Source organism: Platalea leucorodia (genome assembly GCF_965183815.1).
Source record: "Platalea leucorodia genome assembly, chromosome: 11".
Taxonomy (NCBI): Eukaryota; Metazoa; Chordata; class Aves; order Pelecaniformes; family Threskiornithidae; genus Platalea; species Platalea leucorodia.
In genome coordinates, this window is record NC_138833.1 from 4625111 (window position 1) to 4643782 (window position 18672).

General features: G+C 49.8%; 1 protein-coding gene across 1 annotated transcript in view; it reads right to left on the reverse strand.

Annotated features, from left to right (window-relative positions):
* Positions 1 to 228: 228 nt before the first annotated feature.
* Positions 229 to 18672, reverse strand: part of SLIT3 (slit guidance ligand 3) — a gene marked incomplete at both ends in the record, with an annotated part of 527658 nt that continues 509214 nt past the window's right edge. The window contains 4 exons of the mRNA XM_082324538.1: positions 229 to 467; positions 1618 to 1826; positions 4056 to 4341; positions 6694 to 6848. Of these exons, the coding sequence (XP_082180664.1) occupies positions 229 to 467; positions 1618 to 1826; positions 4056 to 4341; positions 6694 to 6848 (889 nt within the window). The remainder of the gene's footprint in view (positions 468 to 1617; positions 1827 to 4055; positions 4342 to 6693; positions 6849 to 18672) is intronic.

The window sequence follows — 18672 nt, forward strand, 5'->3', positions numbered from 1 at the left end:
TCATGGTAAAAATAACTCACTATATGATACATATACCCAAAGTGGTGCGATACTTTATATAATAAAAGATGAAAATAGTCACTTTCCATAATAAAAATAAGTTCTATTTTTTGTTTATTTTACAATATACTTAATAATTCTTTTCTTCTTCTTCACTCTGAAAGTAAATAGGTCCCGTTTTGATAGCGCTTCTGAGTCGGTTAAAGTGGCAAGGGACTGGAGAATGGCTTATAAGCACTTTGAGCAGCCGCATTCCACATGTCTCTCCAGTTCTTCCGTGAAGGTGGAGCCGTCCACGCACTGGAAGAAGTATTTCCGCCTTTTGCTCCGGAGAGGAACGCAGCACTGCCCGTTGCCGCAGCTGCCGCGGCATTCCAGGCGCGGTACTTTGGAGGCAGTGGCACACGACGTGTAGCCCTGCTGCTTACGGACTACTTCTCGAATTATCTCTCCTTGGCAGAGATTCTCTGGTGAGACAACAGAGATGTAAAGGAAAATAAAAATGTGGTAACTACTTTGCCAGATATTCCCCAAACATCAGCAGACAGCCCTGTACGTGTAATGATATTCAAGGCAAACAGATGGCATGAGCAGGACCTTAATCTTTTACTGCTTTGTACCTGCCATCAAAACGGAGCTTGTGTTACACAAATGTGTAATATCCGGCAGAAGGCAGAGGCCAAGCAGCCCGCTGGCTTTGATCAGCACTTCTGGAAGCGCTTTAATGAATGCTGAGTGTTGAATCCTGCAGCACTCCTGCAAAATATGAATTAGTTTTACTGCGTCTGCTCCTCGGGATCAAAGGCCGGCCTGCGCTGCGTGACATCAGCAATCTGGGATACCTGGAAAGGCCTGTGCTGTTCTGCAGTCACTCTGCACCAGCCAGATACGTTTTGGTGAGGCCGTGAATGTGTGCGTAATTTGGAAAGTCTGTGGTTCATTCACAGGAGAGGCAGGGCCTAAATAAAAATAATACAAGCCAGCACCTTCCTTCTGTACAGGAATGAAAAAAGGCAGAAGGGATGCAGACAGAACTCGCTGAGTTTCCAGTGAGTCTTTTCGGGTCAGGGCAGAAGAGCTGGGCCGCAGCCCCGGCCGGGAAGCCCAGCCTGATCTGTGGGACTCCCCAGGAAAGCCGCCCAGCTGCACCCGAGGGAGCGAGCCGGGCATCTTCGCTGCCACTTCACTGGCGCGGTACCTCCTGCCTCCCGGTTCCTGCTCACGTCATCTCTAACAGCCCTCGGCGTGCAGGGCAAGGCCTCCTTTCCCAGCGCTGCAATTAGCTGAACGCTGTTTGCCGAGGGTAAACCTCGCAACCACCTCTCCCTTAAACACCCCACCAGAATCCTGGGGGCAGCAAACCTTGAGGATTCAGGAGGCAGAGAATAAAACCCTTCGCTACAGATGTCCCCCGTTCCATACGTTTGGGTAGTAGCCAGCTAGCTCTTGTCTGGTTGTTTTCTCCTCCCTATACAGCTCTGCAGAGACTGACCTAGCTTTATTTTCTACTATTTGCCATTTACCCCCAAATACGAGTCACATGGAAGAGAGTTAAAAACGACGGTGTAAACCAGAAATGCAGCAGAGCGGCGTCCCGGGCCCTGCGGCCCAGCGTACCTCTGTCGCAATGTTCTCCGCTATAGCTAGGGTCGCATTCGCAGTAGGGTTCCCCGTGCTCGGAAGTTTTACACTGCCCGTGGTTGCACTTCAAAAGCCTGCAGGGATTTGAGGAATTGTTCTTCTTGTCGCAGTACATGCCTGTGTAGCCCTCCACGCACTTACAGGTGTAAGCAACGTTGGCCACCATGCACTTGCCATGCAGACACCTGGAGAAAGAGAGGCGTTTAGAGCTGGCCTGTGTTAGACATGAAAGTTCCTTTTCCCAGCGATGTTTGGTTTTGGCATTTCTGCCCCTTTAATGCCAGGATACTAATCCAAAAACAGCAGTTCAGTGTCAAACGCTCTGAAGAAACTGTGAGTTTTCAGTGAATACTGGAAAATGTTCAGAGAATACATTTAGAATTTGTGATCCTAAGTGATCCCTTTGAAAAACATTAGGCTCCTCCGTGAGCACGGGCCAACGCTTGGCAACTGCACAAGAGCGCTCGCATTTACAGCATCAGCACGGGGAACTAAGTGCCAACAATCAAGCTGCGTGCCCGGGCTTCCTTAGCAGAATTACTCTACAAATAGTATCAGGTGATGAAAACAGGGTGATAAATGAAGGTGCTTGTGGAAAAGCTATGCACGGACTCAGTCACAGGCGGCTGTAGTTGAAGGGTTCCCTGGCTCGTGCGGTTTGCAGCGAGCTTGGGGATTGCTGAGGAATAGCATGGGGAGGGGTGCTGATCCTCAGCAGGTTCTCTGACACCAGCCCCACTTCTGGGACAGGGACAGACTTGGATGGGCTGAGGACAGGGAAGAAAGCAGCACTGCCCAGCCAAGGAAAAACTGCTCAGGGCTTAGAAACCTTTGCTCTGTCAGGTCCTGCTTGACATAAACCCATGTCTTTCTCTTATTTTTGTTTATTTTCTTTCTGGTACTTTAAAATTGTTCCCTGCTTCTGCCGAATCCTTGTACATTTCATTTTTAAGCTTTGAACTAAAAAGCACAAATACTAAAAGCAGTTTCAGTCAGGTCAAGACGTGCAAAATACTGTAATAAAGGGAGTCACAGCCTACATAAACCAGCATTTTCTGCCCCGCTAACCAAAGGTGTGCGTGGATAGTGACTCCTGTTATCATCAACTACCTGTTCTTTGCAGCTGCGTTTCCTCCCCGAGGTAACCGGGGAGCGCTGGAGCAGCCACCCGCCGGCGGGGCACCGTGCTCCCCGGGACGCAGAGGGCTTGGCTTGAAGGAGACAGCTCCAAAAGGCTGAAGTGATTTAATGAAAGGTGGGACAGTATGCGAGCGTTACAAATATGCACAGCTACTTTCCCTAGCAAGGGGGCTGCGTTCATGACTGCACCACCCTCCTTAGATTATGAGAGAAACAATCCCTCGTCACATAAACATCTGCAACTCCCTTATTTTTCTCTGTCCAACCACAACAGCTTCACGCTGACATTGGAAATTCAAGGAAACATTTGGGCTTCTGAGTGTTTCTTCGCTTGGGTCTTGGTACCTTTGGTCTGTAAACTGTCAGGTGCTTCTCAACGCTTTCCAGGGTTCCGTACTTTGCAGAATGAGGCAGAATGAGAACCAGAAGCAAGTTTAAAATGGTACCTCTGCCAAGTTATGTTTCTGCCCTTAAGAGAGTGATTATTCACTGTGTCAATTTACCTGTCAAAAGTACGTGCTTGTGAAAAGCCCCTTCCGCAGATAGCGCAACCAAAGTAGCTTCAAAACCCAAAGTACTTCCATCTGCGTATGAGACAGCCCAGAACTATGCAGACTGCTGGGCTGCGTTGGACTGCTTCCCTGTGTACTCGCCATAAGCAAGCTATTCACCCCGTGTTTCTGATGGAGATGCGGTTATTGAGCCTTTGAACTGTGAATGCTTTACACTCGTGCTGCCCTCGCATGCAAACTCCATGTTATCCTTTAAACTTGCACTTTAAAGGGGTGTTTCGGAGTGTAATATTTAAGTCAGCTATTTGGGAAATTTAAAACTGTTCACGTTGGAGTGCATAATGGTCTTCAGGGAGTTAGTCTGAGTACTGGGTCCAACGCTGCTGTGAGCGTACCCCTCAAACGTGTACCTCCCGCTCACAGGCAGCTCTGCTCTGGATAAGCGCGGGCTCTCGCCACCTCAGAGGTAAGCCATAGCCATTAACAGGAGCTTTCATATTTTAACGTGTAGAGTCACAGCTGAAAGTATGACCTGCAGTGTTAACACCTGAGCTCCTCCAGGACAAAGAGCTCGTTTGGAGAGTGAGCAACATCAGAACAAGAAGTGGAAACTGAGAGTTGCCGTGGATGCTGACTCACAACTGTTAATGTGGGAACCCAGCACCTCCAAAAACTAGTCAGATGTGGTTTTACAAGATGACATGTGAAATATGCATCAGCTGTAAAGCTTCTGCCCTCCCATCAGCATTCAGTCGAGCTTACTTGTGGTTAAGACATGGGTCTCCAATTTCCTGGTCACACAGGGGGCCCGTCCAGCCTGGGTGACATTCACAAATCACGCTTGTTTTCTCTAGGGACCGGCAAATACCGTGCTTGCAGATGTTACAGGATTTGCAGCCAGGAAGGACTCCTAGTGACTGCTGGGGTAAATCCTTGAAATCCTGCAGCTCGTTATTGATGCGGACATCGTGAATGCATCCATGAAAACCATTTGGTGTCTTATCTGCACCCTGGCGCAGTGAAGATAATCCAGTAGAGGTCGGGATCCCTTCAGATAAAAACAAAAAGGGAAGGTTTACTCACAGTTGCAATGATAGCACATAAATTATAATTGCTCATGTTTCTTTTGTCACAGCCCCTTATAATCTTTAAAGAATTAATTTGTATGGGACCGTTGTAAGATAGCACCGCCTCATTGTCCTCATTCTGGAAATGGATAGAAACAAAAATAAAATCACTTGCCCAAGCTTATGTAAGAAGTGTCTGACAAAAAAAAAAGCAAAAAAAAAAGCCTAGTTTTTTTGGCCGATGGCCACGTGTTCTTGTCTTTAGATAACGCTCCTTCTGTCGATAGTTCGATAGCAATTACCCTTCTGAAAGGTTTAAGAATGTCTTTACTCGCCAGCAGGTAGCTACCACCTCTGTGCTGCAGCACGACAGGCATTGCTCGCTGGCAGCGTTAAGACAGGGAGCGGTAGGAGCGCACCCCATCCACACTGGGGCAGGGAACCGCGCTTCGGGAGCCAGGCCAAGGCTCTGTGGCGAGCACCCTCCACCTCGTTCAGGCGCGTGGAAGAGTTCAGACGCTCAGATGGCCAGCAGATTCTTTTGGACGGTGCGTTACGCCCTCCCCTCCGACACCCGCTCGAGCTGTACAGCTGCGTTAGCGTAGGCAAGCGCTTCCCTTTTCAACCGCATAAGGCCTCTGAATTTGCTATCTGTAAGTAACTCCACTGTTAAAGATGGTCTCAAAACAAAACCAGCATCTTTGTTTAACTGTGCATTAGGGGGAAAGCTGCGGGACCAGGTGATGTAGTTGGAGAGAGGGACAAAATCGTGGGCACGTGAAGGCCCAGCTCTGTCTTACAGCTTAGCGTAGGTTAGGAACAGTTGCTCCGGGGTGATTTAATCCATTACTTTAACTGAACGTCTGCAGCGGAAGGGCAGCTGGCATCTGTGGGAATGCTACGTGCAGGGAGGCGGCACGTGCGGAACAGTGAGGGTTTAGAAAGGAGCAAGAAGAATTTTAATGGGCAACAAAAAAAAGTCTCCACTGAGCCCATGGCTTCTGGTATCCAATAGTCCTTCGTTTCAGGTCTCAGATTTGCCCTGTGAGCGCGTTTTTGTAGGTACCTTTTGAGAATTAGTATTGATCCACAATGCTCATCCATTAACAAAACTTTTCCACATGATTGCTTCCCAAGCTCCCTGTGTATAAACTGCTGTGGGGTTGGTATCTTATGCTGTGCTGGAGGGAGAAATGGTGATGGCCTCACCAGCAGATTATCTTTGATGCATAACGCTCTTTAATAGCCTGTGACATTCCTAATAGGAGCCAATTACAAAAGTTCAGCTCTGTACAGAGCAAGATTAGCCAGTTTTCTGATTTACAAGGGCAATATTCAGGGTTCTTTTAGAAAAGTGTTATTAAAAGGAATTATTTACAAAAGGCTTGACCAGCACCAAGTGAAGTTAGTAAGAGTTTCTACTGTTGGCTTCAATGATCTCATTAGAAAAAGCCCAAAGACTTTCTGAGTCTATTATTGTTCTGCTGAGTCTTGTATTTAGAATAGGCTGGCTAAAAATTCAAGAACTCCGCGTCACCAAAAAGGAGAGATTTCAAGACTCAGTCCAGAACAGAGCTGGGGGGTGGTTCTGGCACAACCAAATCAATCGGGCAGAGCACAGCCTTCATTCTGCCTCTCACATCCAGACACCCCATCAGTGGGACCCTCATTATTCTGGGCATCTGTTCCCCACCCCACTTGGCCCCTCCTTCCCCCAAAATTCAGTACTGAATGGGAAAAAACTTCTTAACTGAAGTTCAGTTAATTCAAATATCTTTCTAATACTGCAGCTCTGGCTTCAGTTTCCAAGGAGAAAACTATTAGCCAAGAAGTTCTTAGTTATCTTGTGTGTTAATATGGCTTGGAGTTTTTAATCTTTTTTTTCCCAAAAAAGTTTTAGACCTCTATACAATTTCCAGCAGAAATATAGCTCATTTATGCTATATTTAAACCTACTGACTATTGATTTGCTTTTTTGCCATGACTGGTTGTGATACTTCCGTTGTTTTCTTCAACCACGACATCCTGGTGCCAGCCAGTTCTGAAAGGTTTAGAAATGACAAACTGGTTGCTCCTGCCATGGCCGCGTAACACAGAAACTGCCGCCTAACACAGAAACTGGCCTGCGAGCTTGTGCTGGCCGCGCGGTGGGGTGCTGGTGGGCTACGGGCTATGAAGCAGAACAGCAGAGGTGTGGTTTCCAGGCTCTCTGTTCAGGGCAGCAACCTCTGGCAGAGGGGGAAGGCAAATGGCTAGTTCTTCCCCCCAAGAGTCTTCTCCAGAAGATAGAGAAGACTTGTTAAAACCTCAAAGTCCAGAGCAACTCACTGTACCTCCAATGTAGAGGGGCGTGTTGAGGCTGACAGAAGACTGTTTCTGGAGTTTTCCTAGACTCTTGGGAGTCCCCTTGTCCACCACCAGGTTCAGCGTTTGATTCAGCATCACGAGCTCCACACTATGAAACTGCCCATCATTTACTGTTTCCACACTGAAAGACAAAAAGCGGATGAGGAGACGACGTTAACAACGAACCGCTTCTGTGACACCCTGTCTCGCGGTATCGCACCTTGCAAGGCAGAGCTCCCATTCCACGCTCCTTTACGGTCACCGTGTCCTTGACCTTTCTTCTAGCGTGAGCCTCCAAGGTGCAAGTTCAAACATTGCTGATGCCCGTGCAGGCAGTACCTACGCATACGTAACACCTGAGAGGACAGCTAATCAGGAGAGTAGCCACTGCGGCTGAGTTTCCCCGGGCAGAAAAGCAATGGGGTAGCTACACGATATATTGGCTTTGATGGCAAAATTACTTAAAATCCTCTGTTGTGTGCCCTCAGCCACAGCTTGCTGCCCCTCTGTCGCGCTGCTTGGTGCCCATGTTGCAATCCGGATCACTGAAATGATTTCTTTTTGTATGGTTAAGCTCAAATTATTTCACAGGGGCAGTGAGGGACTGCAGTTCGGGGCAAGAGACAGCAGGGGCCTCCGAAACCAGCGTTTCCTCACAGCAGAAGCATCTCGTAACTGCATGCTGAGGCGCAAGGACAGGCTGAGTTTCTTAAAGCCAGCGAAGGAATTCAGGAGGTTTTGGCTTGTAAATGACTGGGGTATTTTGTTCAATACAATACAGTCCTTCCTGACCGCAAGGAACACCGACAAACTGCTGCTCCTCTCTGAGAAACATTTAGGTGTAGATTGAGGCTTGCGAATAAGACAGCAGGAATTTGGGGGGGGACAGGGCGCAGGTAGCCATCTGAGCAGACGAGATACTAAAGGCACCGTGTACTTATTGCTCAGGTGTTTTTAACACTGATTTTTCAAATGCATGAAGCCTGCAGCGAGTCAGATAACCCAACCCACGTACAATCTTCACCTTCATCTTCAGTCTCCCGGAAATTAAAAGGTGCAGTGGTACAATTCAATTTGCATCACACTATCATTTTTTGTTTTCAGGGCAGCTTCAGCTCTCGAGCCTTTATGCTGCGTGTTGAAATTCCCTGAAACAACTCCATAGCTTCATGCACTCCTAAAAGGAAGAAAGGGCAAGGGTGGGATTACCTGCTCTTGCACAAGGAGGGTTTCAAATCAGGCTGGGAGTTATAGACGCGATGGGACATCTCCACCGCTGTAGGTGTAATTAAATGGTACAGGCTCTGCTCCGTACGCATGCAAACACCAGCGCGTAATGAGAATCTAATAGCAGTAGCAGTTACAGCCGAAATCAGACTGTGGGTTGTGTAAACTGCCCGCGTGCACGGTGTTGCCAAAACAGCTTAAGCTTGGCCTGCAAGCAGCCCTTTCCAAATTCCCGCCGGCAGGCTCGCTAGCTGGGTGGTGGTTCTGTTACGCAAGGATAAGGACAGAAAGCACCAGCCGTGGGAGGCAGGCATCCTCAGATACCGCTTAGCCAACAACCTGGATTTGGGATTGCTGCACAAGTGGTAAACACCATCTTAAAATGTAAAAGGTTAGTTTTAAGAATGGGTTTCTGCTCATCCAAATGGCCCGTAAGCTCAGCATCCTCTCAGTAAGTTACAAAGGCATCGGTCAGATCCCCTTCAGGTGCTTTGTAAAGCTGCAACGTAGATGTCCCTGAGCTATTTACCCAGGTTTTCTCTACCCTCAGTGGAGAGGAAGAGGCACACCAGGGGAGCGACTCCTCTCCGAGGATGAATCCCCTTTTAGCTGTGTCCACCTCTCAGCCCAGAGGACATGCTGCCATCTTTAGCGCCCGGTCCTGCATAACTGATGTGTAAGGGCGTTGTAGCATGGAAATAGGACCTCAACTTCAGAAACACGTTACGTGACTTGGAAATTACCAGAATTCAGTTGTTCCTGGAAGAAGTTTCATTTTTATAGTGTTTTACAGTAGACCTGCCATAACCAATTCTACATGAGCCACGTCAGGCAGACAGTCAGCACTGCAGGCGTTTCTGAGGACGTGCTTGTTTAAGAAGAGCGCACCACTGTTTCAGAACTGAGCTAACGTGCCTCTGCAGTGCTGCTGTCACCCCAGGTTTTTGGGATGAACCACGAACACGTAGGCCTTTAAAAGTTTACATAAGATGACAGCAGTAAACGAGCACCGTCCCTGCGTGGCTTTGCAGAAACGCGAGGTGAGCGAGTTCTGCCACGAACGGCCGCGGGAAGGCTCTGCTGGCTGAGCTGCTCGTCCTTGGCCTGCAGGGAGGCGGCTGGGACGCGGCTGCGGCCCATCCTCGGGCTGGCGAGAGCGCCCCGGGGAGCTACGTTTCAGGGACCTGCAGCTGAGGGTACTGTCTGAAGTGTTTTTAAGAAAAAAAAAAATAAAGCCTTGGCATTGCACAAAAACGCAGATCCAGTTGATCCAGTAGCCAGTCTGGCTCAAAATACAGCTCTGTCAGGGCCACTGCAAGGGCAGTGAGTTGCCTGGGCCGGGGTAAGAGGCTGAGGACTTAAGCCAGACTCAGTGCCAGAGGTGAGGTAGCGCCCGCACCTCCGAAAAGCAAGCCTATCACCACCGTAGCCGAGCCCGCTGTCTTGGGGCCCGCACCTCTAGCAGACTACTTTATGGATTGACAACTCAAGTAAGCTTGAAAACACCTGGGCCAAACTTTCTGTTTGGATATTCTTGAATTCTGCTAAGTATCTGCCACATTACAAGAAACAGCTGTGCTACGGCCGTGCGCCGACCGGGTGATCCCTGCCTGCTCCCTGCATATCTAACTGTTGTGTTGCAATGCTCAATTCATACGGGTGCTTAGAGTTCCAGCTGAAAGGTGCGAGATAAGTGGAAACGCATATTTGTAATTGTTCGCCTACGCAGAAGTGCCAATGAAAGGAAGAAGTATAGCCAAAACCCATCGGCTCTGACAGCCAAGCGCTGAGGAGGTGGGATGGATGGCTGTATGACAGGGAACCCTTCCCTGGTGGGGTCGGTATCTGAAGCTAACGCACACAACTACATCGTTATCTGAAGAAGGCCAAGCTATGACCATTTGTCAGAGGACAACATTATCACATCTGGCAGGGCTGGCTCTTCCCTGGGCCAGGATTTCACAGGCATTAATCACCTACTCCTCCACAGCGGGTGCTTTTCCCAGATTACGCCTTGACGAGCAGGCAAACACAAGCCTGCGTGCCCTGGCGCTGGAGGCAGCCGCCCCGCGCGGTGCTCACGCCTCTCGGCATACCCAGGGCCGCTGGTTTCACTGGAAAGGGAGCCAGGGGTCCCTGTCTGTAGGTACACCTGGGTGAACATTACTCAGTTCCGACGCGTTCACTTTTTAACTCTGAGTTTAAATAACCTGTGCCCGGACTTTGAGAAACAAAGCAGCCATCGCCCAACACTGTGGTTTTGTAAAGCGGATAAAGTCAAAACGGGCAAAGCACTCATTTCCCTTTTGAAAAGGCGCAAACACACGATAGAAAGGCTGAATGTGGACAGCCGGGATGGCAGAAAATCCCCGGCCAGGAGATCCTTGTGTTAAAGCACTTATTGCTGTTGCTGACAGAAAGATGTTAAGATGCCTTTGGATTTTGAGAGAGATGGAGACAACATTGGGGGAGAAACCAGTGGTGAGAGAAATGCTACACGAACTCTCCTCAGAGCCTCTTGTGTAGCTGGGCCTTTAGGAGACTCGGCAATCGTCTGAGACAGTTGGAGACAGTGGCTTGGCTGGAGATGAAGGGAAGAAAGCCACAGACGCTGAACAGTGCATCACAACGCAGCTCGCAGCACAAACTTGCTGTGCTCGGCTTTTTTTCCAAGGGGCCTCTTCCTGACCCAGCTCTCCGCGAGGCTTTTATTAAAATCTTAATTCAACTCTTATTGGGGATCAGGTGGTCTCAGGGAGCCGTTCCTCCCGACACGGCCGGCGGTGCGTCAGTACCCGCCCGGGCGCGGGGCTCTGCCGCGCTCCCTCAGCAAACCCGCGCTGCAGCGCGACCGGGCCGCTGCCGGCCAGCTGCGAACCCGCCCCGCCGGCGCCGGCGGCGGGCGGGGACGGGGCGGTGCGGCACGGCAGGGCCCCGCCGAGCCCCGCGCCCAGGGACGGCGGCAGCGGGAGCGGCGGGCGGCAGGGGGCGGTGGAGCTCCGCGGCTGGGGGCGGTGGAGCTCCGCGGCGGGGGGCGGCGGAGCTCCGCGGCGGGGGGCGGTGGAGCTCCGCGGCGGAGCCCGGCGGGGGGCGGTGGAGCTCCGCGGCAGAGCCCGGCGGGGGGCGGCGGAGCTCCGCGGCTGGGGGCGGTGGAGCTCCGCGGCTGGGGGCGGTGGAGCTCCGCGGCGGAGCCCGGCGGGGGGCGGCGGAGCTCCGCGGTGGAGCCCGGCGGGGGCGGTGGAGCTCCGCGGCGGAGCCCGGCGGAGCCCGGCGGAGCTCCGCGGCTGGGGGCGGTGGAGCTCCGCGGCGGAGCCCGGCGGGGGGCGGTGGAGCTCCGCGGAGCGGCCGGGCCCGGGGGCGGCCCGGCGGCGCCGGCGCCTCCGCCCTTCTGCCGGCAGCGGGAGGGAGCCCCCGGCTTCATTCACAGCCCCGCTCCGCACTCGCTGCTCAGGACAGGGAGTCGGAGGGGCGTGTGAGCCGGCGGGGCAGGGTTGGGTTGGGTTGGGTTGGGTTGGGTTGGGTTGGCTCGCTGCTCAGAAGGTATTTACTGAAACAGATCTCGCCGTGTCGCACCTGACAGCCGGCTTGACGTTACCCAGCTCCCTCCTTTTCGCAAAGGTTGTCATGCTGTACGGTTAAATCAAAATAGTATGTCTGAGCAAAGCCAGGGAGAGGGGAAGGGAACTGAAGGAAGAAGCCAAAGGCCGCTAGATGTGAGCCAACTGCTTTTCTCAGGGGCACTAACGAACCACGTCCCGGCTTTTGAGATTTTTCCAAGCTATTGAAAAAGACAGTCATGAATTTTTAGCCAACTTCCAACTGCAGTATTCTGGACCACCACCACCGCCTATTATATAGTTTACAATATATTCTTGCTGAAAAAAGGGAGGAATTACGTACGAAGTGTAAACATTTGAAGTGTAAACAAGGATTTTCAGGAATTTAGTAATTAAACTTGCTAAAATGCAAGCGTAAAAGGAATCAAAAGACCGGCTTTATGCAACGGAAAAGATTCTTCAGGGCCCAGGGATTGCTTCTCGTGCCGCAGTAAGCAGCGTGGCGAGGGCCTGCCTCGTCAGCCATTTCGTAGGCCGTAGGCAGGGTCCCGGCAGGACCGTCACTTGAGTCTGGTTACAAACCCGACCCTGAGAAACCGTTTCAGCTCCCTTCCAAGTGTAACCGCTTCTGGTCCCTTAAAGTACGTACCCCGCGGGAAGGGAGTAACGCACAGCCAAACGCTGAGGCTGGCGGGAGGATTTCCCTGGGTCGGCAGCACGGTGAAGGGATCCCAGTGGGAGCTGGGAGCCCCCGGGTGCCGAGGGGGGTAGCTGCCGCCCCGCGGTGCCCTGCCTCCCAGCAAAGGGAACGCACTCGCTGCTCCCCACCCCGCAGCACCCCTCACCTTTCTTTTCTCCCTTACGCTCGTCTTCCCATAGCCCAGGTTGCATGTCTTGCACAACCCGTTACAGTGCTTTCATCAAGGTGACCCTCACGGAGAGCTGGCCGTGGCATCTGATCAGATTTGGCCAAAAAAAAAGAGGAAAATACTGGGCGTGTGAGGAGAGCCCAGCTCCCAAAGTTCATGAGCCGGCCCCGGGGTCCAGCACCTTCTGCTCCCTCTGTGCCCGGGTGGGAAGCTCGGCGCTGCCCTCGCGGGGGAGGGAGGCCACTAGGGAGGGCTCTGTAAAAGAGCCCTTGAGATCTCGTATCGCAGGGAGCTGGCCTCATCTGTCACAGCGATTCCCGCAAGGTGAGCCAACGGACCCACTGCACAGGGCACTGCAGACAGGCCCCGGGCACGGCCTCTGCCGGGGCTTAGACTCCAGAACACAAAGAAATGAAGGGAAAGGGATGTGTATTAAACATAAACCCCCAGGGAATATATGAAAGAATTGATTTCTACTCTCATTTTTGATCTATTTCTCCTCTCCCTCCGATATTTTCGTTCCCCTCTGCTCCAGCCCCAAGCGCACACAGATGTTCTGAACACTGAGTCCCCTTGCTCTAATACCCATGAGAGATTTAGAGCTGAGCCACCGTAAATATGCCAGTGAACAGAAATGCATTAAAGGATTAAAGCATTCAATTTGAACTTGTAAAATTTGGGCTTTGGGGTTAGTTTTTTTCACTGGCAGGTAATATACCTTCAGCATAGACAGCAGAGAACAGCAGGGCAGAGAAGTCAAACACAAAAATAGCTTTAAGTATCACAGCAAACCATGTCACTGAGAAAATGTATAACCATCAATTATGCAAATGAGGACATCAATTCATTAGCTACAGTCTCCAGATTTTCCTGACCTCTGTCTTAATGGGGACATGCCTCGTTTGAAGCGCAGAACAAAGCAAACACAGGAACGGTAAGTGACTGGGGAGTGAAGGCCGTGGGGAGCACTGAACTTGGATCATCTTTGGAAACATCCAAAGTAGAAGGGAGTAAGCAGAAATAGGTGTCCAAAGGAGCTTAAGGAGCTTGCAGCACATGGGAAGAGGAGGCACCAGAGAAGAGGTACCAAAGTCAAGAAACACAAGGTGAGAGCTGCGGGGAGCCGCGTTGCCCTGTCAGCAACTTGGGAGCTGTGCAACTCCTACTGTGCCAGCCTGGCTTCAGGGATCGGTGGTGATGGCTTTTCACCTTCCCAAGCTACAGTTACCTCCTGCCCTTAGTTCCAGTTACAATCAGTCCTTGGCCTAAAATAGATTTAAACTTCTCCATGGCAACAAAGGCAAAATCATAATTGGAGCAGTGTTTGTGCTACCTCTACAGTAACACATCCCTTCGAGCACTATCATCTTCAGAAGCCAAATAAAAACCACATGTTGAGAAAAAAGTATGAAAAATGCTAATGAGACGCAAGGCTAGGGAAATAAGAGGTGAAAGAGATATATTAAAGCACTCAAGTTCACTTTCAGCTTAAAATACACTCTCTTTTGTTATGTTCAATCCTGTTTTACATGACTCGAGCGTTAGGTCTCCTAGGCTGAGAGTACTCGACAAAGATTTTTTTTTTCCTCGATACCTCCATTTTCATTTGCTTGGTTTTATACCTTTTCTCCTACTTGCAACTCTGTAGACCACCCAAATAAACCACCTTTCTCTTCTTGGTGTTTACAGCCCTTAAACACTGGCAGCTGATTACCGTATCTCCCTTAATGATCGTTTGGCCAGGCTATGCATATCTAATTTCCAGTCATAATTCAATTCCTGCAGCACCCCTGCCAACAGTGAAAGTTATTGTATTACAGACCTTCTAAGGGAAACGCAAGGACCTTTTTTATACCCCTGCAACATGCCATTAACACAATCCTGACCCCTTTCCCTAGATTGTTCATAAAAGGGTCAGATTCGTGGCCAGGGTAAACACCCCTTGTCTGCAGTGAATTCTCGCAGCCTCCCTGACACGGGCGAGAGGTCCGACACCTTCCTCCAGCCGCGCTGTTGGGGGGCTGAGGCCTGCACTGGTCTCCTACAATATCGCCGTGTCTCTGCAGAGCTGAATGCTTCACTCTGCTAACTGAGAATCTGTTAAACGCAAGCGTAATGGCAGTAAAAACAGCTTGAACAAACTCTTCAAGTCCAAGGCCTCTCCTGAATGGCAGATCACAGCGTCGCTGCCTTCCCATCTTACTCCACGCATCATGGCACACCGCGTACTGCAGCGCAACGAGCTATTGCATCTCCGTATTTTTACTGTAGCACGCATCATATAAAATAACAAACCCAGTAAATACAGAGCGTAAAAACAATCACATATAGATTCTGCAATGCTATTGGGACACATTAAATCAGTTATCCTTAAAAAAAAGACACTGTGAACAGCACAGAGGGAGGCAGGCCCTGGCAGAGGGGCCGAGTGCCATGTCCCCCGCCGCGAAGGGGCGGCGCTGGGCCCGTACAGCTGTGTGGCACGCACCGCGGCCTGCGGTGGCACAGCCCCCGGCTCCGCCAGGACCCGGGACAAACCAGGGCGCTCGTGTTCACTTTTCAGCGCCGGGATCAGACACTATTGAAAACCGCTCTGCCATTCCACTGGATATCAAATCTCAGGTTCTGGTGAGGAAGTCCATCCAGTGTCTTCACGGAGTCATTTCATCAGGGGGAATACTTTACGCCATCTATCCCCTTTTCAGCCCTGGAAAATACGAAGTTATCTGCCATTCAGCAGCGGGGACCAGCCCCACTACAGAATACAATTAAAAAACGCTTCCAATTAGAATGACAGACAGAGAGTGATGGGTTTTAGCGGAAACTGGAGGCTAAGCCCCAAGAAAAAAAAAGCTGTGTCTACTTAGAAACCTGACACATGGTCAGGAAATGAAATTGTTTCCACCTCATCTGTGGCAACATACCTACAGCTGTATGCCTCTACTTCCACCAAAATAAACAAAATCCATCCCTATTTGACAACCCGAATAGCAGCTGCCATACCCACCGGGGCATGCTGGCAAACGCAGAGCTGTGGGTCACACTTCCATACCGGGACGAAGCCCTGAAATAATCGTGCGCAGAACCACGCTGCACCTCCGCGATCCCCCTCGGTGCCAGTTCTGCACGCGCTTCTTCTAACAGAGACTGTATCGATTGAATCCAGAGCCTGGCGCTTGGTATAAACGGGATATAAATCCATCACACATGGTACACATCTAAACTTTGTGTTAGTCATCGTGTTTACAAGAAATTTACAGGCAGAAAAAAAATAAACATGTTATATTATTAGCTTGCTACATTTTGTTGCAAGGCAAAACCCTTACAATTCAAGACATGAGCCAGTCATTAGTGCACAGGAAGTTTATAAAGTCATTTTAACTATGATTAGGTTTATTCCATCATTGTCTGTTATGAGAATCCTTCAACCTTCCTCTGAAGTAATCAGTTTTAACCAACTTTGGCAATGTAATACTGGACTAACGACCTGTGCTACAACAAGAAAATACCTTTTAAAATACATTTGCACACCTTTCTCCTAGTTACTCACTGGAAACAGAGTTCAGCACAAGAGCGTGTCTCCAAGATGCAGAAGCCAAACTGACTGCTCAGAAGGTGGACTGGCATCGGCACTAATTTACGAGGGCTCGGGGGTTGCCAGGACCACTGTCGTGGTGTCACTGACGCTCTCGCTAGAAGAAACGGTGAGGCCATGTTACGGACCGACTAATGGCTAAATCAGGTTATCTGCTGGGGTGAAAGAAACAGTTCTTATTTCACAGTTACTTTTGGTTTGGCTGGGCAGGTTTAAGGCTTGAACTGAACGGGCTAAAACAACCCAGCTACTGACTTTAACAAACAGGGGCAAAACTTCATTTATCATGTGGGTTTCTGCGTTTTCAGCAGCAATTTTCTTTTGATGACAGAGCTATATTATTTGTAGTCGTAGTCAAATCGCTGTAGAGAACAACCTTTGGCTTCACCATTCACTTTTACATAAACCCAAGACTACTTTGAACATGAAAACCAGCAAGTACCTGCAAGGCGCTGAGCTACCTCTAGAGCCCAGCAAGCCTCCAAGAGCAAACATCTTCCTGATGCTCTTGAAAATACTTCTGAATGGTCAACACGCTCCACTGCAAAGTGAAATGTCATGACTGTGAAGGATTTGCTTCCCATCTTTAGGCGCGATGCTCTGAAGTGTCCAGTACAGTCAGGAGAGAGAGGAGCTGCACGGGGCCAGTGTGCTGTGAAGCTGGGCTCTAGCTAGAGGCTGAACTCGGGGTATTTTAACACATTGATTCGTTTTGGCTGCGTTCCCCTGACAATTCCTACTGACAATTTGCTTCTATGTTGTCTATGCATTAAAGCCAGCACAGTCTGCTTAAAAAGTGATTGGGGCGGAGTAGGACTGTCTCCTGCCACCTGTTTGAAGCTGATTTGGGTCTGCAGCAGTATTCTGATTTTTTTTTTAAAAAACAGTGATAAAGGTGACAGTGATGGTGTAGATGGCCACATTCCTAATCAAAAGGATACAAATAACATCTCTGCTTTGACTTCAAGTGATCGTAATACAAGCTAATTCAAAATATTAGTTAAAACGGCATGAAACCCTTTGTGGCAGAGGAGCAGCTACTGAGTTTCTTGTCCTCGCAGACTGTGGCGTAGGTTCTCCAAAGCTCACTGGTGAGTGCTGAGGGGGAGACAAAGCCACGCGTGGCCCTGCCTCCGTCACGGGCCTTGGGGCACGGCAGCAGCCCCTGCAGGCTGGCAGCGCCCGTGTGTACCGGGGCAGCCTGGCCTCTCTTGAGAGGGGACATCCGAGTGCAGCTTAGACCGGTAGCCCCAGGTTTTGGGCCCTGAAGAAGGTGACCTGGGACTCAGAGAATGTAACTCGTCTTTCTGTCACTACCCCGGGGCAAGTGGCTTTATTTAGATGACCTATTCCTACCTTCCTGTAGCTGGTACAGAGACATGCCAACGCCGACTTGCTTTGTGAAAGGTTTTGCCTTCTTCTGATAAAACACCTCGCTCTGAAACACCCTACGCATATGAGTAAGGTTAGAAATAAAGCTGTGGGTCTGCAGCACAGCGTTTCTGGGTACCCAGATATTACACGGGAGAGAATGAGCTAGGCGGAGGCGAGGGGAGAGAGGAGAGATGAGAAACTGTCACTCTTGCAAGAGATACTGAAGAGATTTACAAAGAGAAAAAATGAATTCAGCTTAACAAGATTTTGCCTGCTAAGTCCTCAGGCAGCCTGAAGGACAAAACTTCACCCTTCTTAAGCTTCATCTCAGCAGAAGAAAGTTTCTGAATTTCATGAAAGCAAATATTTGATTCTGAACCTAATGATAAAAGTTAGATGACATTTTAAGGTCTTGGCCTTACATTTTCACTGTCCTACTACACAAAAATCCAAGAAAAACTAGGGAAATACAATGTTTGTAGTTTGACAAGAACTCACACACTTGTCTTTTTTTGTCCCATTCAAATACACCAGAGCCCTTTATAAAGGCAAAAAATAATTCATCTGTCCTTTGCCTTGGCTCATGCAAGATGTATAAGTACATTCAAATTTTACAACTTTTACTGTGCAGGTCAGAGATTAATACTGGTTTCTTTCATTATATTTGATGCAAAATCCCTAAGGAGTACCTGAAAAAATAAGTGTGTGTGATAGAGAGAATAAAATGAATTACAAATATACAGAATTGTTAAGAGCTCAGTGATGTCTCATAGAAATCTCTGAAAAACAGCCTATTTAGAGACCATCCAGAAGCATCAAACAGGAATCCCAGCAGGGACAGGCACAGCACAAGCTGCAGACTATGAAGGTCTTAGGAAGGAAAGGACCGGTCATGCAGTGAGCTCTGCAAAGAGACTTTTGGTAAAAACTGGGTTTGACAAGCTCTAATAATGATCCTAAGAATAATTAATGCTTTCACTCCTCCAGCACATTCCTCCCTAGAAGGCACTGAATTAATAGTGAGGCTTCCCAGGCTTTTTTACAGATAAGCAATTGCAGCTAGAGAGGCGATTACACAAAAATCCCATCTCCCCTGTCCTTGGGAGGCGTGGAAGTTCCTCCATCACCAAAGAAACGGTTCAACCTCAGCACCAGAAGCGCGGAGGAGTCTCTGAAATCTGAGGACCAAAATCCTTGAGAACCACGAAGTTCAGTTCTTTGGAGCGGCATGGCCAGGGACCTGTTGTTGGACAACGAGGGCCGGTGGCCACACGGGCGGCTCCCCGGGCTCCGGCCGCCACGGGCAGAGGCTGAGCGACGTGGAGCGGCACGGGGAGTTTGCAG